At 42.9% G+C, this 19,251-nt stretch overlaps 1 protein-coding gene across 1 annotated transcript; it reads right to left on the minus strand.

Moving 5' to 3' along the window:
* Positions 1–15,066: 15,066 nt before the first annotated feature.
* Positions 15,067–16,271, minus strand: LOC128116646 (melanoma-associated antigen B3-like). The gene is made up of 3 exons (XM_052748097.1): positions 16,242–16,271; positions 15,860–16,051; positions 15,067–15,687 (listed from the first exon to the last, which is right to left on the minus strand). Exons 1-3 carry the CDS (start codon positions 16,269–16,271, stop codon positions 15,067–15,069), a joined length of 843 nt encoding a protein of 280 aa, XP_052604057.1.
* Between the last annotated feature and the right edge of the window lie 2,980 nt (positions 16,272–19,251).

Consider the following 19,251-nt stretch of genomic DNA (forward strand, 5'->3'; position numbering starts at 1 on the left):
TGCCCCATTCTTCTCAGGGCTTCTCTAAATTGTTAGAGGTACTTTTTTCTTCTGGGGTGTTCCACTACTGCAAACATGGACCAGCTTCCCGAGGGCCAATGTGAGTCCTTCTCTGAAAGTAAGAGAGACTGAGAACAAGGGTGTGTGTGGCAGGGGAGCAACAGCTAATTATAAAAACTGCACAGAGACAGATTAAAATGGTGGTCACAGACTGTAGTTCTTGTCTCGGGTTGAAGCCTCCTTTCAGGAGGCCGTGGGGGTATACAGTGAATGACAACTATTATTTAACAGGTCGAACCACCAGCCCTACCTGATGGGGAGCCTCATCTGGCAATGTCATGGATTCCTTGACTGTTAATGACTGGTTGTTTCTATCTGTAGTTTTTCTCATGTGCCACTTCATTTCTTCCCTAATAACAGCTATGGGTATTTTCCCTACTGCTTAAGTGTTTATCTCATAAAAAATTCCATCTTTGGGAACACTTATAGGTCAGAAAGATGATTTCTGTTAAAGCTGTATAATTCTGATGAATAAAAATTGTACTAGAATATTTTTCATGACCAACACATGATAGCAACTATATTCTCACTCACAAAAGACAGCTAATTTTAGATTTCAGAACAAATTCAAAACAGACTATCTGCCCTTGCAGAGAACACACAGACATTAATTCCATTTGTTAATTGCTAAATGAAGGTCAGAACTGAAGCAACATTGGTAGACATAACCCCCTGCAATAATTCTCTTTCTGCTTGTACTCCAACCACTCAAGGTTTAGTCAACTACTGTTATTGTTAAGTCCTGAATTTCAATGTCATTCTATGTCTGGGAACACTAACCACTCAGGCTACATGCTTGGTCAAGTGTTACCCACTGGCCAGTCAGTGTGACCTTCCTAGCCTGAGAAAAACTATGTGACTTGTCATGTGTTATGAGAATGGGTCAGACCCTGAAAATGTAACATATAATTTTGCAGAGTTTGGCCATGAGGGGAAGAAGGAGGAATGAGAGAATGTGTGAACATATATGTGGGTATGCAGAAGGAACTGAACAAAGAGAAGGAATAACTAGGCAGGAGAGTGAGAACAAGAGAGACTTTCAGAAAGAGAATTGAGATGTGTGTGTGTGTGTGTGTGTGTGTGTGTGTGTGTGTGTGTGTTGTGTGTGTGTGTGTGTGTGTGTCTGTGTGTGTGTGTGTGTATGCATGCTCAGGAAAATAAGCAGTCTTTAAGAGAGCCAGCTCCATGACTGCATCCAGGGTATGCAAAAAATCCATGAATTTGATGAGAGAGAGAGAGAGACAGAGACAGAGACAGAGACAGAGAGACAGACAGAGAGAGAGAGACAGAGAGAGAGAGAGAGAGAGAGAGAGAGAGAGAGAGAGAGAGAGAGAGAGTGAGAGAGAGAGAGAACAAACTATATGGAGTCAGATTTTCCATTTTTGTATAGTTTTATTAAGAAAAAAATTGTATTCATTTTATACACCAATCAATGATCCCTCTCGTCCCTCCTCCCACCCCTCCAGTCATCACCTCCCAATCCACAACCCATTCCTTCCTACAAGAATGTAAAGCCTCCCATGGGGAGGTACATTCAGTTGAGGCATGTCCAAGCACTTCCCCCTGCCTCAAGGCTGTACAAAGTGTCCCACCCTAGGTAGTTGGCTTCAAAAAGCCAGCTCATGCACCAGGGATAGATTCTGATCCCATTGCCATCCCCCTTATGCAGTTCAAGCTACACACCTGGGAGACAGATTTTCAGAGAAAGAGATTTTTTAAGATGAAATGAAAGAGAAAGTTACCATCAGAAAGCATGTATATTTCCTTATTTTCCCCCTCAGATAGAGAAAATCTAACCCTCAGGTGGATAAGAATTTTTCCTAAGCCCTCACCAAATTCAAGGATTTTTTTTTATATCCTGGATGCAGTCATGGAGCTGGCTCTCTTAAATATTGCTTTAACTCCTGAGCTTGCCTCCTCCCACATGAACATGCCGACTGGTGTCCTCCCTGTCCCCGTCTTGTCTGGACTCCAGTCACCCTGAAAACATGTATGCATGTAACACTATATGGATTGACCAGGAAGTATTTTGTATTTAGTAATACTCACAAACCACTACCACCAACAACACTGCCACCTACACCACCACCACAACCACCACCAACAATTAAAGAAAAAGAGACCAGGAATTTAAAAGTGAGCAAGGCAGATACATGGATGTATTTGGAAAGAGGAAAGGGAAGTGGGGGAAATGATGGAATCAATGATATTACAATCACAAAAAATAAAATTATTTTTAAAATATCAACATAAAAAATGGTGGTTACTGAGGTAAAGGTAGATGTCTTCTGCAGTGGATAAAATAGAGAACAAGCTCTATTATTTAAGATGGAGGTGCTACTCTGAGTTGGGCCAAAGCTGTTAAAAAGAGAACAGTTTCCTATGGGACTGGGATGCTTCTTTATGGTTAGGAGAGAATGTCACTCAGGACATACTTTATGGGCCTTGGCTATTTTTTGAGATGGAATAAGACTGAAATAAAGGGATTCCAGTAGGGTGAGAATGGTGTTGTTCTCTTTGGTTAGTATAGAGACGAAGAACAATGATATTGGTTTTGAGGGTTTGTTTGTTTTTGTTTTTGTGTTTTTGTTTTTGTTTTTTCCGTTTTTTGAGTAAGGGTTTCTGTGTGTAGCTTTGGAGCTTTTCCTGGAACTCACTCTCTAGATCAGGCTGGCCTCAAACTGATGGAGGTTTGCCGGGCTCTGCCTCCTGAGTGCTAGGATTAAATCCCCCTCCCAGCCGGGCGGTGGTGGCGCACGCCTTTAGTCCCAGCACTCGGGAGGCAGAGCCAGGTGGATCTCTGTGAGTTCGAGGCCACCCTGGTCTCCAAAGCGAGTTCCAGGAAAGGCGCAAAACTACACAGAGAAACCCTATCTCGAAAAACCAAAGAAAAAAAATCCCCCCTCCCCCCACCCCCGCCTCTGCCTCCCGAATGCAGGGATTAAATCCTTCAGGATCTGCCTCCCTAGTGCTGGAATTAAATCCTCCAGCTTCTTCCTCCAGGTGCTGAGATTAAATCCCCCTACATCTGCCTCCCAATGCTGGAATTCAATTCTTCAGCCTCTGGCTCTGTCTCCAAATGCTGAGATTAAATTCCCCACTTCTGCCTCCCAGTGCTGGGATTAAATCCCCCTGCCTTTGAACCCAACTGATAGGATTAAATGCCCCTGCATCTGCCTCTGAGTGCTGGGATTGAATCCCCCTACCTCTGCCTCCCAGTGCTGGAATTAAATCTCCCTGCCTCTAGCTCCCAGTGGTAGGATTAAATGCCCCTGCCCCCACCTCTGCCTCCCAATGCTGAGATCGAATCCCCCTGCTATGGCCCCCAAGTGATGGGATTAAATGCCCCTGCCTCTGCCTCCCAGTGTTGAGATTAAATCCCCCTGCCTCTGCCTCCTAATGTTGGAATTAAAACCCCTTGCATCTAGCTCCCAGTGGTGAGGCTAACTCCCCCTGCCTCTGCCTCCCAGTGCTGAGATTAAATCCCCCTGCTTCTGCCTCCCAGTGCTGGTATTAAATCACCCTGCCTCTGACCCCACCTGACGGGATTAAATGCCCTGCCTCTGCCCTCAAGTGATGGTATTAAATCCCCCTGCCTCTGCCTCCCAGTGCTGGGATTAAATCCCCCAGCATCAGGCTCCCAAGTGCTTGAATTAAATCCCCCAGCTTCTGTCTCCCAGTGCTGGGATTAAATCCCCCTGCCTTTGCCCCAAGTAATGGGATTAAATCCCCTGCATCAGCCTCCAGAGTGTTGGAATTAAAACCCACTGCCTCTAGCTCCCAGTGGTGAGGTTAAATCCCCCTGCCTCTGCCGCCCAGTGCTGGGATTAAATCCCCCTGCTTCTGCCCCCGAATGAAGGGATTAAATCACCCTGCCTCCACCTCTCTCCCAGTGCTGGGATAAAATCCCCCTGCATCAGCCTTCCAAGTGCTGAAATTAAATCCTCCGGGTTCTGCCTCTGAGTGCTGGAATTAAATCCCGCAGCTTCTGCCTCCCAGTGTTGGGATTAAATGCCCCTGCCCCTGCCCCTGCCTCCAAGTGCTGGGGTTAAATCCCCCTACCTCTGCCCCCACCTGATGGGATTAAATCCCCTGCCTCCGAGTGCTGGGATTAAACAAAATCCCCTGCATCAGCCTCCCAAGTGCTGAAATTAAACCCTCCGGCTTCTGCCTCTGAGTGCTGGAATTAAATCCCTGAGCTTCTGCCTCCCAGTGCTGACATTAAATTCTCCTGCCTCTGCCTCTGAGTGCTGCATTTAAATCCCTCTGGCTCTCCCTCCCAGTGCCAGGATTAAATCCCCCTGCATTAGCCTCCCGAGTGCTAGAATTAAATGCCCCTTCTTCTCCCTCCCAGTGCTGGGATTAAATTCCCTTGCCTCTGCCCCCCAGTGCTGGGATTAAATCCCTCTGCCTCTGCCCCCAATTGATGGGATTAAATCCCCCTGTATCAGCCTCCCTGTGCTGGAATTAAATCCTCCTTCTTCTTCATCACATCGCTGGGATTAAATTCCCCTGCCTCTGCCACCCAGTGCTGGGATTAAATTCCCTTGTCTCTGCCACCCAGTGCTGGGATTAAATCCCCCTGCCTCTGCCCCAGAGTGACAGGATTAAATCCCCCTGCATCTGGCTTCCAAGTGTTAGGATTAAATCCCCCTGCCTTTTCCTCCCAGTACTGCGATTTAATACCCCTGCCTCTGCCTGCAAGTGCTGAGATTAATCCCCCTGCATCTGCCCCAGAGTGACCGGATTAAATCACCCTGCCTCTGTCTCCCAAGTGCTGAAATTAAATTCCCCTGCCTCTGCCTCACAAGTGACAGGATTAAATCCCCCTGCCTCTGCCTCCAAGTGATTGGATGTAATTCCCCTGCCTCTGCGTTCTAGTTCTGGGATTAAATCTCCCTGCATCTGCCCCCAAGTGCTGGGATTAAATCCCCCTGCCTCAGCCTCCCAGTGCTGGGATTTAATCCCCCTGCCTCTGCCCCCGAGTGACAGGATTAAATCCCCCGGCCTCTGCCTCGGAGTACTGAGATTAAATCCCTCTGGCTCTCCCTCCCAGTACTGGGATTAAATCCCCCTGTATCAGCCTCCCGAGTGCTAGAACTAAATTCCCCTTCTTCTCCCTGTCAGCGCTGGGATTTAATCCCCCTGCCTCTGCTTTCCAGTGCTGGGATTAAATCCCCCTGCCTCAGCCTCCCAGTGCTGACATTAAATCCCCCTGCCTCAGCCTCCCAGTGCTGGGATTTAATCCCCCTGCCTCTGCCCCCGAGTGACAGGATTAAATCCCCCGGCCTCTGCCTCGGAGTACTGAGATTAAATCCCTCTGGCTCTCCCTCCCAGTACTGGGATTAAATCCCTCTGCATCAGCCTCCCGAGTGCTAGAACTAAATGCCCCTTCTTCTCCCTCCCAGTGCTGGGATTAAATCCCTCTGCCTCTGCCCCCAATTGATGGGATTAAATCCCCCTATATCAGCCTCCCTGTGCTGGAATTAAATCCTCCTTCTTCTCCATCACAGCACTGGGATTAAATTCCCCTGCCTCTGCCACCCAGTGATGGGATTTAATCCCCCTGCCTCTGCCCCCGAGTGACAGGATTAAATCCCCCGGCCTCTGCCTCCCAGTGATGGGAGTAGAGGCCTGCACCACGGCCACCGCCACGGCCACGGCCAGGCTCATGGTGTCTTTCGAAATGGCGGCGACCGGTAGAAAAGCCGAGAAGTGGGGGGGGGGGGGCAGCTGGAAGGCGGGAGGAGGTGGCGGTGAGAGGGAGGGAAGCTGTGCGGATGGAGGTGAGGAGGTTTATTCTGAGATGGACCACCTCTGGCAACAAGGGGCCCATGGGCCGGGCGGGGAGACGGTCCTCGGCTTCGACGGGGGGCTTTACTTAAACAAGGGGGCTGTTGGTGCCAGGCGAGGTCTAAAGGACAGAAACCGAGACCGAAGGCACGGGTTCAAGAGCAGGGGAAACTCGACTCTGAGATGGCTGCTTCTCAACCTCCTCACCTTGAACGTCACAGCCTGGGGCTTGTTTCCTGGTCCTGTTGAGTCGGACAGCGCTCCTCGCGCCGCCGGGTCTCGAACTGTGGAGAAGGAAATCACGCCCTCGCTGGGGGAAGAACCCGGAGAGACGCTGCTGGAGCCTCGGCTCTCTGGCGCCCCCTCTGGCGTGGGGGTGGGGGGACTTTCTCAGTCTCATAGACGAGTGGCCATGGAATACTCAAGCGCTTTGACTAGATTGCTTCTGCAACTCCACCTTCCTGGGCCTCTGCCTCTGAAATCCTCCTTCCAGAAGTCACCCGCTCTGAGCTAACTCTCTTTAAACCTCTGGTTTAAGCACCGAGAAAGGAAGTTTCTGCACAATTTGTTTTTCATATGTCTGTAATTATCCCGGCCTCTGCCATGGCTCCCGTCTCTTTTAAATTTCACGGCAGATGTCAATCTGTAAATATTCACGAGTAGTAGTACCCCCTTCAAACACCGGGAAAAGCAGGCAGGCGTGTGTCTTCGCAGTGTTGGGAGAAGGTAAAGTTGAACATCAGGAAGAGGACTTAGAATAGGAGGAAGTAACTTGAAGAGAAAATATGTATTCCTTCTCGTTATTATGCAGACTCAAGTTTTCAAGGTATTTGATTAGTACAGGAAAGAGACAGAGCCATGTGAGTTTGTAGATCCCAATCTGTTGAAGTTACACTTTACATAGAGATATTTATATTCTTACCAGTTTCCCCCTTTATTAATCAAACCCTTCATTTATGTTCATATTCTTTTTACTCTGGCAGTGGATTCAATCCAGTGTTTTGAGCATAAAATCTCTTTTCAAATCATCTGGGATACAATTTTGTGTTATTAAAGGGAGGGAGTGTATTTCATGTGTTTTTTTTAATTTTTTTTAAATTCTACTTTTTGGTTTGTTTTCTAAAGAGAGACAGAAAGAGACAGAGGAAGAGAGAGAGAGAGAGAGAGAGAGAGAGAGAGAGAGAGAGAGAGAGAGAGAGAGAGAGAGAGGATAGGAGAGGAGAGGAGCTGGGTAGGGTTGGTGAGTAGATGGGGAAGATCTGAGAAGATCTTTTCATGGGAAGGGAAACCATGATCAGAATTTATTGTATGAAAAAGTATTTCAATAGAAAAGAATATATGGAAAAGGCCAATGGAATGTATAGTGTACTCTTTGCGTTTACAAAAATGTCTCCATTTTATGGATACTAGGCTGAGGAAATAGCTATAGTTTGCATTTCATTTATGTATGTAGTTACAAAACTTCCACATAGCAGATCTATCCCACCACCTTGAGATTATCTCCATGAACTTCTACAACCAATGGAATGATTTAAAAATACAAGAAAGTCGACAGGCAGCTGTGGCGCATGCCTTTAATCCCAGCACTCAGGAGGCAGAGCCAGGCAGATCTCTGTGAGTTCAAGGCTAGCCTGGTCTACAGAGTGAGATCCAGTGTAAGCACCCAAACTACACAGAGAAACCCTGTCTCAAAAAAGAAATAGATGATTGTTAATAAAAAGATATCAAGTTCAAAAAAAAGTAGTGAAGAAAAAAAAATAATACATAAAACCCCAAAAGGTCAGCTTTACTGGGGGAAGAGTAGAATAGCACATGCTAGATGGATCGACAGTCTGTCCTTGCGCCAATGTTTAATACCTTAAGAATCTTGAGAATATTTAAATTTATTTGTATATATATATGTATATATTTATGTATCTATATTTATTCATATATATGTATATATATATGTAGTGTGTGTGTGTGTGTGTGTGTGTGTGTGTGTGTGTGTGTGTGTGTGTTTGTGCATGCTTGTATGTATACATCTTCACCACCTCTGTATGTGTGGTGCTGCTAGGGGTATCTGATCTCCTGGAACTGGAGTTACAGAAGGTTGTGAACTACCTTGTGGGTGTTAAAAATTGAATCCAGGTCTTCTGGAAAAAACAGTCACTGTTTTCTTTTAATCTTTTATTTTTTTATAATTTGATTTAATATTACATATCAGCCATGCATTCCCCTGTCCTCCCTCCTCCCCCCTTCCCTCCAGCCCACCCCCTGATTCCCATCTCCTCCAGGGCAAGGACTCTCCTGGGGATTCAGGTCAACCTGGTAGATTCAGTCCAGGCAGGTCCAGTCCCCTCCTCCCAGGCTGAGCCCTGCATAAGCCCCAGGTTCCAAAAAGCCAGCTCATGCACTAAGGACAGGTCCCGGTCCCACTGCCTGGATGCCTCCCAAACAGATCAAGCTAATCAACTGTCTCACCCATTCAGAGGGCCTGATCCAGTTCGGGGCCCCTCAGCCATTGGTTCATAGTTCATGTGTTTCCACTAGTTTGGCTATTTGTCCCTGTGCTTTATCCAACCTTGGTCTCAACAATTCTTGCTCATACAGTGCTCTTAACTGCTGACCCATCTCTCCAGTTCTGAACCTTGAGAATTGTGTTGGTTATTTATCGTACAATTGAGACTTAAACTTTGTTATGGACTCAGTATTTATGTTTTTTTTCCAAACTTCATATGTGGTACTTTATTTTTTCTTTTGTGTGTATGTGTGTGAGAGAGAGATACAGGGGTATAATGTAGCTGAAGTTTTCTCTCCAGGTCCTGCCAAGCCCTGGCAGTCCAACAGCACTCTTATAAATAAACACACAGATGCTGATATTATTTACAAACTGTATGGCCATGGCAGGCTTCTTGCTAACTGTTCTTATATCTTAAATTAACCCATTTCTATAACTCTATACCTTGCCACGTGGCTCGTGGCTTACCGGCATCTTCACATGCGGCTTGTCATGGCAGCGGCTGGCAGTGTCTCCTTCCTCCACCTTCCACTTCCTAGAATTCTCCTCTCTTCTTGTCCTGCCTATACTTCCTGCCTGGCCACTGGCCAATCAGTGTTTTATTTATACAGAACGATATATATAATATCCAAGAACATGTGAAAAACAGGAAAACACAATATCACTGAGTAACTTCCCTAGCATTTTGCTTTAATTTTTTATTTTTAGATAGTGTCAGGTTAAATTGCTCAGATTGAGAGTTGATAGTGAACTCATTTTGTAACTTAGATAGGCCTTGAACTTGAATTCCTCCAGCCTTATCTTCACATACAGCTTAAATTACAGAGCACCACACACAGCTCATTAGTTGAAAAATAACTGCAAATGTAACAGTAGAAGTGACCAGGGCCTTAGGAAGCTGATTTTGTTTGTTTGTTCATTTATTTACTTTTGAAGCAGGGTCTCACTGTATATCCTTGGATGGCCTGTAACTTACCATATAGACCAGGCTGGCCATGAACTCAAAGAAATCCACCTGCCTTTGCCTTCTGAGTGTTAGAATTAAAGATATGTGACACCACTCTTGGCAATAATTATATTTAGATTGAATAATGATTATAGAAACTTTATACTAGATTACGACCCTCATGTGAAAATACCAGAAATATTGTGTCCCAATCTACACCATATGAGGATGAAGCAAGAAAGAAAGTATGTGAAGGGGTGAGGGGCACACCAGGTACCCAACTGGCCAGCTATTTTATCTTAGACATTCTGTCCTCCAGGATATAAATTAGTAAATATTTTGTTGTTGTTGTTAAAGCTACCTAGTCTATGCTATTCTGTTATTGAAACCCAACTAAATGAAACCAGTTTTATATAATAATTGAATATGTGTCATGTATAAAATACCTGTCAAGGTAACTGCCAAATATTTAGTAGTTAATGAATGGCAGGTATAGTAATTTTGTATTGTAGAATACCACCATCTTCTATGAGTTATATGAGAGAAAAGGAAATGCTTTCAAATAACAGCTAAAATTTTGCTTTAGCAAGTAGAATTAGATTCTTCCCAATGGTAACCCATATTATTTAATTTGGATATTGGGTTTGTTCTTCATCTAGCTACACTTCAAAGCTACTAGAGTTTTGTTAAGCATCAAATCCTTCAGTGCTTCTCAACTAGCCTTCCATCTACATTCTTTTCTCATTCATTTCATCCCACAAAAATCTTCCCTTAAGTTTAATCAAAATACATTTAAAATACTCTAACAGGTAAGCACTTCAGTACAGTTCTGGGCTAACCATATTAACACAATGGCGTCTGCACCTCTCACCTTAGGGGGATATTACTCTTACTCTTCAGTAACTATCCAGCAATACACAAAGAATGTCTATTTGAGCATTGTATTCTAGTAAATAGGGGAAGCAAAATATTTATTCTTCTTGTCCATTATAATTTTTCTTTTTTTTTAATTTATTTTTCTTTCATACAATATGTTCTGACCACAGCCTTCCTTCCCTCCACTCATCCCAGTCACACACACCCCACCTCCCTACTTCCCCAGATGCCTCCCCCCCTTTTTCCCTTCAGAAAGAGCAGGCCTCCAGTGATTTCACCTGAACATGGCATAACAAGATGCAATAAGACAAGGCACAAACACTCATATCAAGGCAGGAGGAGGCAACCCAGTAGAAGGAAAATGTTACCAAGAACATGCAAAAGACTCAGGGACACCCCTATTTCCATTCTTAGGAGTCGCACAAAAACCCCAAGATAAACAATCACAACATAAATGCAGAGGACATAACTTAGATCCATGAAGGCTGTGATTACCACTTTGGTCTCTGTGATACCCTATGAGCCCAGCTTAGGTGATTCTCTGGGCCATGATTTCCTGATGTCCTTGACCCCTCTGGCTCCTGAGATCCTTCCTCCACCTCTTCTGCAGGGTTTCCTGAGCTCCATCTAATGTTTGGCTGTGGGCCTCTGCATCTTCACCCATCAGCTGCTGGAGGAAGCCTCTCTGATGACAATTGGGCTAGGGACTGATAAATAGCAGAATATCATTAGGAATCATTTCATTGTTTTTTGTCAGTTGTGTTTTTTTCTACCCTAGGTTTGTGAGCCATCTAGGAATTTTCCGCTGCACTAGGGTTCCACATTGTGCCCTATATGCCCCCAATTCCAGATACCCCTCCCCTACTCTCTCCTACTCCCATCCCCACCCACTTCCAAGCCACCCACAAAATCTACTCTATTTGCCCTTCCCAGAAAGATCCATGTACCGCCCCCCAGAACCCTCCTTGTTACTTAACGTTTCTGAGCGAGACAAACCAGACCCAGTAAGATAAACATGATATGTACTGACTTATAATTGTATCTTAGCTGTTAAGTAAAGGATAATCATGCTACAATCCACAGGCCCATTATAATTTTATTGAATTTCCACTGTTCACATGCAGAGAGACTGCCCTGTGAATAGACAGCAAGAAGATGTCACTTAAGTTGATGACAGAAGTCTCACAGGAAATCAAATCTGCTGACATCTGAATATTGGACTTCTGGCTTCCAGAATTGTGAGAAAATAAGTATATTTATCTTATTTAAGTCAATGTGGTACTTTCATAGTATCCATACAAGTTTACAGATTTCCTGCATACTATTATTTCTGGATTGTCTCTGACCACAACATTCTTCATAATCATGTTTTAACGACCCATTTAATCCATGTGTGGGTTAAAGAGGAATTTCCCTAATAAGATTATGTGATATTTGAGCATACAACACTAGATAGTATACAGATGGAAATTTACTAACCATTCACATGTTTATTATACTCATAGTCATGAGAGTCTTGTATTACTTGAAATACAAGGCCACACAGGGTTGGTCATACATGATAAATAAGAAGGTCACTAGAAGTCAGGTTATAATAATCAAGGAAGAACATCATACCTTCTGCAATGCCAGTACATATGAGGTTGTATTCTGAAACAGAGTAAACAAATGCTGAGATAATTTGAGGTTGTGCTGGTTCCACCAAATATCAAGTCAGTGTATCATATTAAAGCCTAATTTTACACCTCCTTTACAAAGTAGTTTTACATTCAGTAATCTTTCTTCAATATTCTGATATATCATATGGAGACCTGCATAGTGTTCATCTGTATCATAGGTTCATATAACCGACCATGAAGCTTACTTTAAAATATATTACATCATATTGACTTGAAATTTTCAAAATCTCAATTGCCTTGCCTCAGGAACTTTACTCTCACTTTTATCTATTCTTACTTTGCTGTAATTCCCATAGGGCATTGTACTATTTTCCTCGTAAGATTTTATTTTCTTGTTTCTAAATTCTATGGGATGAAGTTCGATCTTTTTCTGAGCATCACCAGTACTAGCACAGAAGTTCCCAAAGAGCAGATACTCAGTTGATATATGTGAATATGAGAGATAAGAACTAACTTCCTAAAAATCAATGTCCTCTCCCTATACACAGCACTCACTCAGTCTACTTCATTCCAGAGAATCTCGGCAGGCCCAGACTTTCCTTTCTCACATTATTCAAATGTATTTTAACTGATAAAACCACAAAATATTATTCTTAGTAAATTTTAGAGAGCTCAGGAGGTAGCTCAACAGGTAAGGATACTTGCTGTGTATGCCTAAGAACTTGGGTTTGGGTGTCCATGTACAAATTTATACATGGTCACACATGGGCCAATTCCCCTGGTTCTATAAAGACAGATACAGGAGGATCCTTAAAGCTTGCTGGCCATCATCTTGGCTCCAACCTCAGTGATAGACTCCTATCAAGGTAATAAACCATAAAATGATAAAACGGGGTAGCCAGTGCCCTCCTCTGGATTCCTCATGTGTGCACAGGCACATATCTGCACATACTGGTGGGCATATACCACATATATATACCATACACACACACACACTCTTGTCCCCCCCTTCTTCATGTTTTTGTCTTGGTCTTCATAGCTTACATACTATCTCACCTTCTTTACATGTACTTGCTGTCAGGCTGTCAGTTTTTTTTGAGTGACTGGTAGATAATTTTTCTTGTACCATCTCTAGTGCTATTAAGGGAGACTGCTATTTAGAGCAGTTGCTTAATTAATGTTCACGTACAAAGTATTAAAAAGAGTTAAAATTTTGAATTATTACAAATCAATTTCTGTTATACACAAGGAGGAAACTTAATTCCAAATTCAGCTAACACAATAAGCAGAAGATAAAATGTACATCAAACTATATTATGAACAAACTATGATATGGTCAGGCTCCAGAAGAGGAAGGAGTGTATACTGGGAAGATCCTGGGGAAGGGTGCTGTAATTTGCAAAGACCCGCAGGTATATCATACCAGGAATATCAGCTCCTGTATCATGTTGCCTTTCAGGAAACAAAAGCCTAGTGCCACTATCTAAAGATTATTCACTTCCCTTTTATCGACTTGTTTTCACTACTTTGACTACTAGTATCATTTCTTTTTTGTCTGAGAGCCAGTTTAGAACAGTGAGAGAAAAAATACTGAATTGGAGGCAGAACATCGTCAAGTAGGAGGAGTGGAAGAGTGCACCAGACAAATGTATATCAGGATTTAGTCTTACTATTCTATCTACCAGCCTTAAAAAGAAAACCACAAGCTCAACATCAACCAAGTGAGTCTTATGTAGGTACTATCTGGTTGGAGTACACAGCTGGAAAATAATGCTCAGTCTTTGAAAAGTTACTGTTATTATATTGGTCACAGGTGATACATCTACTTATACATCTTGTTCTCATATCTTGAAAGTATTAGAGCATATAGAATAGTGTCGTAAAAATTATAGTACACAGGGCAAAAGTAATGAGTACAACTATGTTAAATTTCAACATGACAGCTCTAATTTGAGTGTGGGGTGGCTTGTCCCAGATAACTACAATTAAAGGTCTTAGAATTTGTGATACGGTCAAATTCCACTGCCCCCATGATGTCCTTCTGTCCAGCTGCCTCATTTTAGTCATTATTGACTTAACAAAATGTAGCCCTTGATAAATGTTTGTGAAATGAAAATTAACATAACTTAACATGAAATGCTCTTCTTATCAGTTAGGATCTACTTTTTAGTGCAAGTCAAATGGTGATGATGTAGTGGTTTCTATGGATCTAATCTTACTTGAGGGATCTCTCAAAATGTTGACAGAATGTGCACCAATCACCTGGTTTTCAAACTGACTTACCTGCACTGGGAAGAGAATCTAGGACATATTTCCTTCCTGCCCAAATGGAGATTTGTGTTCCATTTGCCCACCAACCCAATCACTTACACCTTTTCCTGTCTTCACTTTGCCTTTCCTTTACCTTTGTCCATCCCTTACTCCCTTGTTCTTTTCCTCTCTCAAAGTTTTAAATAAGAATACCATTATTTAGAACTGGGTCAGCTGTAACCTTGATCTTACAATTTTCAGCATCCAGAACTCTAAAAATTAAACCACAATTAATTAAACACAATTAATTAAAAATTAAACCACAACCAACCCCAACCTCCAGTGTGTATTTTCTCTGTGTTGTTAGCATAGACTTACAGGATTTTCCACAAAAATCTGTAAGGCATACCATCTAAGGGGATGTCATTTATTCATTACTTTTAAAGTCCAGTCAGCCCAATACATTCATGACCAATGAATGAAAATTGCATCTGCTTACCAAGTTTTGGGAATTTGACTTTTCCACATGCCTTGCTCAATGAATTTCAACTTGATTGCCCTCATAAGAAACACCATTTTCCTTAATCCTTTTTTGCTTTAACTTAAGTCAAAAAGAGGAAATCCAATCTTACTGGTTAAACTGCAAATATTGGCTCAGAATTTCTAAAATTGGAGGCTGGAATATTATATTACCGTTCTAATACTTTCACATGGACTTCTAAAGATAATACATTTGATATAGATTTGTTCAATATCAGTAAATAAACACAAAGTCTAATTCATAAACATTTGACTTTTATTGACTTTTGTTTTACAAGCCAGGGGAAGTATTTAATTACATTTATTGCATTTAACTTTACCAAACCACATAATGAATGCAATTAAAGGAAACTAGACTTAACTGTGTTCTAATCCCCTGCTATTCCCAGTGTACTGACCTACTAACTCTAAGATTATTTCATATTTTCAAGAAAACCCTTTTTTCCCATGCTTTATGTCCTTATCTCAATGACAGGAAAACTTTAGGGGTCAACAGGGACAGTGGAATTCGCTGGTAATTTTACTGAAGAATCTTCACTAGTTTCGTCAGTGGCATCAGAGTCATCTTCATCTCTGGCTTCTGTTTGTCCTTGGTCATCTTTCAAAGCCTCTTCATAAAGGGCAGAGATGGCACTAGGTGTTGTTTGGTTTGTCTTGGCCAAATATTCCAGGACTTTTATCTTGCTTGTTTCAGCATAGGCTTTGGGACCCCACAGGAACTCATAGCGTGGAGGATCACTGCCAGCCACCTGCCTGTACTCCAGGTACTTCAGCTTCACCAAATAATGGGTCATGAGCTTCCGGGGCTCACCAAAGATGCAGTGCTTCTTTCCTGGATAGATTCGCTTCGTCTTCAGGATTTGCCAGATCTCTTCTTCACTGGCACAATTGCCCCTAACAAGGATGATACCTAGGACACACATCACAAAAGCAGTCTTGGGTAAGCCTTTGCCAGCACGAATCCTCCCATTGTTGAGGAGCTTCAGCTTGCTGATGAGATTGTATGAGGGCTCACTGGAGTTGACTTCCCTCACTTCCATTGCAAAGGCATCTTCGAGCTTCTGAGAGGCTTTCCTGAAGATCTCAGGGAAGTCGTCTTCATACTTCTTTTTTTTTTTTTTTTTTTTTTTTTTGGTTTTTCGAGACAGGGTTTCTCTGTGTAGCTTTGCGCCTTTCCTGGAACTCGCTTTGGAGACCAGGCTGGCCTCGAACTCACAGAGATCCGCCTGGCTCTGCCTCCCGAGTGCTGGGATTAAAGGCGTGCGCCACCACCGCCTGGCTGTCTTCATACTTCTTGGTGATAAGCTTCAGCATGTTTTCCTTGGTAGTAAGCTGCTTCAGATTGTACTTGTGAAGCAAGTACTGTAAGAGCACCATTACCTTTCTTGCTACCATATCTTGGTGAGGACAGATGGTGCAGGGCTTGTCCTCAACAGAGGATTCCTTTTCCTGGAATTCATCACTTTCCTCAAAGGAAATCTCACGTGATTCAGTGGAAGAAATACTCAGAGTGCTTGAGGCAGATGATGTTGCTTTCTGAGGAGCCTCGGGAGTGCTGGAAGACTCAGCCCCAGGCTGGCTCTGGGAAGCAGCAGAGGACTTTTCTGCTGCCTCTGTTGTTTCCTCTACTGTTTCCTTCTACAAGCCCGAGCCTCACCTCGGGTCTGGTGGTGTTTCTCCCAGACATGGCTTTTACTCTTTTGATCTCGAGGCATGATGACTCTGGCTAGGGACAAGAACAGAATATATTGGAAGGGTGCTGGTGCTGAAAACACCTGTAAGAAAAAGAATATGAACAGTTTAATCAGAGAGAGAAAACCTTGTTTGTAAGGAAGGCTGCCTCTTCAGGTTTCCATGAGTGCAGTGCTTTTGGAATCCAAGTGCTACTCTTATAAAGAGCTTAATCCCTGAGTAAGAATAGAGAAGCTTTTTTTCAGCATACCTCTTCTCTATCTTGCCTGTTGTACTGGGCTAATGAGCAGGGGTGGCAGTGAATGATTTCTGTTTGATATTCCAGAAACCTCTCAGTTTCTCTCAGTTCACATCACCAGCTGAAAAGCTTTGGGCCTGTCTCCTTTTCTACTCTAAAGCTGCCATTTCTGTGAAATTCTAATCTCTGTTTAGACAATATTCTTCATTTTAGCTCCCCCAAATATCCAGAATTCCTTTTAGTGTGGATTTAATCCATCTCTTTCACCAAAAAAAATCTGTCACTACTATTATTTTAATCACCTCTTGAAACTGGAGTAAACCAGTGTCTCTTCCATCACAACTACTTGTCAATGCAGCATGTGATTAATAGAGGACTTATATAGGTCCTCCTGCACCCTTACCTTGATTTCTGGCCATATTTAAGATTCTTTTCTATGCTGATTTGAGGATCCTCTACTCACACTGAGTTCTTCATATCCCCGTGTGGAAACAGCCCAATAGATTTTCATGGAGACTCTCAGGGTTGATGGCAGAGATATGCCTCAAGCCTCCTGCCTCATGTAGGATGGTTAATTCCTTCAGAAATCACTCAGTGTTCTGTCTTTTAATTTCCTAAAGAGCACACTTCTCTTTTTGCTTAATGACAGCAGATTTACTTTGAGGCTAAGCTCTGTTCTCAACACACGTATTTGACAGTCTCAGTTACCCATATGTGATCTTTACTGGTATTTCCACCTCAGTAAGTTTCTTTGCATTTTCTGTTAACATAGGCTTTTCCTACCTCTGCTGCCTAGGTTTCTTCAGTGTCTCATTCCAGAGACTTTAGAAGCCAAATGAGTGAGGAGCTCTACTGGCCCACTCTCCTCAGGACTTTTCAAGACTGAGGACAATGGAGCTGGAAAGATGGTTCAGTGGTTAAGAACCCATACTGATTTTACAGAAAACCTGAGTTGCATTCTCAGCATCCAAGAAGGATGGCTCTCAATCACCAGTAACTCCGCACCAGGGTACCCAGCACCCTCTTGTGGCTTCTGCTGGCAAGTGCACTCACATGCATATACCCACACAAAGACATGGTTAATTAAAAATGAAATAAATCTTAAGAAAAAAAAAGACTGAGGACAAGGGTGCAATTAACGATAATGGCTATTTTATGAGGAATCCTGCAGCCAAGCATGAACAGTGAGTTTTCTGGAATGGGAGCTTAACCTTTCTACATTGATAAAGACAGCAAAAACCACCACTTACCTGCCCACCCCCGACCCCCACTTTGGTTTGTGGGTGGAGGGCTATCTTCTAAGCTGGCAGAAATGGAAAAAGTCACTCAGAACAAGGAAATAGCTTGTGGGCTTGAAGGATATGGACTAAGGGACACTGTTTTCTGAGACTGGCCATGAATGAAACAGGAGCACTGGTGGGCAGAAGGAGAGGTGCAGTGCAGTGCATAGAGTCTTTTGAGGGAAAACTATGAAAATAGGAGTTGCCACTTGCTTGTGGAGAACTTGAGGCTCTTTTTTGGTGGGCAGAGATCGAGAGTTAATTCCAGGAGAGTATGTCTGTGGTAGAGTGGTAGCAGTGTTCTCATCTAAGGTCATCTAAACCTAACACCGATGCTACCGCTGGCTCCTGTAAGGACTCAGGAAACAGAGAATGCTGCTTGTTCTCTAGTGGAAATGTTGGGAACCAAGCAGCACTGGGGAGGGTGGCTCTCTTCAGGTGACTGAGAAAAAAAACGCGGCTTTAGGGGGTCTTTAACTCCTGACCTTGACTCTGGCTGAAACTTGGGCCTGTTTCTTGCTTCTTCTGAAGTAGAGGTTTGCTTTGTACAGAGCTTCAGATTGCCTCTCTTCTGGCTTCACAATGGCTTTTGAAGCTCCAAGGAGGAAGTGACCACTGTCACCAAGGACAGCAACTTGAAGGAAGAGAGGCTCATTGCATATGCTGCTCTTCTGGCGCTTCCTCTGGCGTGGAGTGAGTGGGCTCCCTCTGTCCCACAAAATTCTGAATATGTGATACTTTGTGCTTTAGGTTGACTCTGCTGCCACTCTTGCTAGTAAGACTTCAGTACTTTTAATTCTGAAATCCTTACTGGGGAAGTCCACACGAAGTAAGAAACTTGGGGCCTCTATGTCTAAGCACAGGTAATGGAAAGTCCCTATGTGAACCTTTCTGTTCGGTGTTCTCAGTAACTGTTCAGGTCACCATCATGGGTCCTATATTTTTAATAATAGTTTTGTTCATGAATGGCAAATACCTGAATGCTATTGTTAATTTTGGAACAAGTTTGTTCCTCAAGACTCTTGGGATATAGGGAAGCTGAAAAAATAAAGCAGTGGACTTAGTGTATGAAATGTCATTCAGGATATATACTTATCGATCTTTTCCTTTTCTCTAACATGCAAACTCAATTTTTGTTAAACTTCTCTTCTTAAACTTCAATTATTACAGGAAAATTATGAATTAAGATTTTTTGTTAGGTGTTTTTTTTTTCTGTGAAAATCAAGATATTTTATTATTTTGATTTGGTCCATGGGTAAAAGAGCACAGTTTCAAATGAGACTGTTTTCTGTAGGATCATTACTGAATTAAATGCTCACCAAGTGCTTTATGAAATAAATCCGGGCCAAGATTAGAGTACAGATCTGTATACATTTTTGAAAGATATGACTAATTGAATCCAGTTGTCTTCTTATGTAAATATGTATTCACACTTTGATCCTTGAGCAGATAGAACT

Source organism: Peromyscus californicus, unplaced genomic scaffold, assembly GCF_007827085.1.
Source record: "Peromyscus californicus insignis strain IS unplaced genomic scaffold, ASM782708v3 Scaffold_10__1_contigs__length_136768540, whole genome shotgun sequence".
NCBI lineage: Eukaryota > Metazoa > Chordata > Mammalia > Rodentia > Cricetidae > Peromyscus > Peromyscus californicus.

Bases quoted from the DNA above. Each gene is read 5' to 3' on its own strand.
- LOC128116646 (XM_052748097.1), bottom strand. From the start codon at position 16,271: ATGTCTGGGAGAAACACCACCAGACCCGAG. The intron at 16,052-16,241 runs GTGAGGCTCGGG...ATTTCCTTTGAG, and splicing joins GAAACACCACCAGACCCGAG to GAAAGTGATGAATTCCAGGA. The intron at 15,688-15,859 runs GCGGTGGTGGCG...AAAAAAAAGAAG, and splicing joins AGAAGTATGAAGACAGCCAG to TATGAAGACGACTTCCCTGA.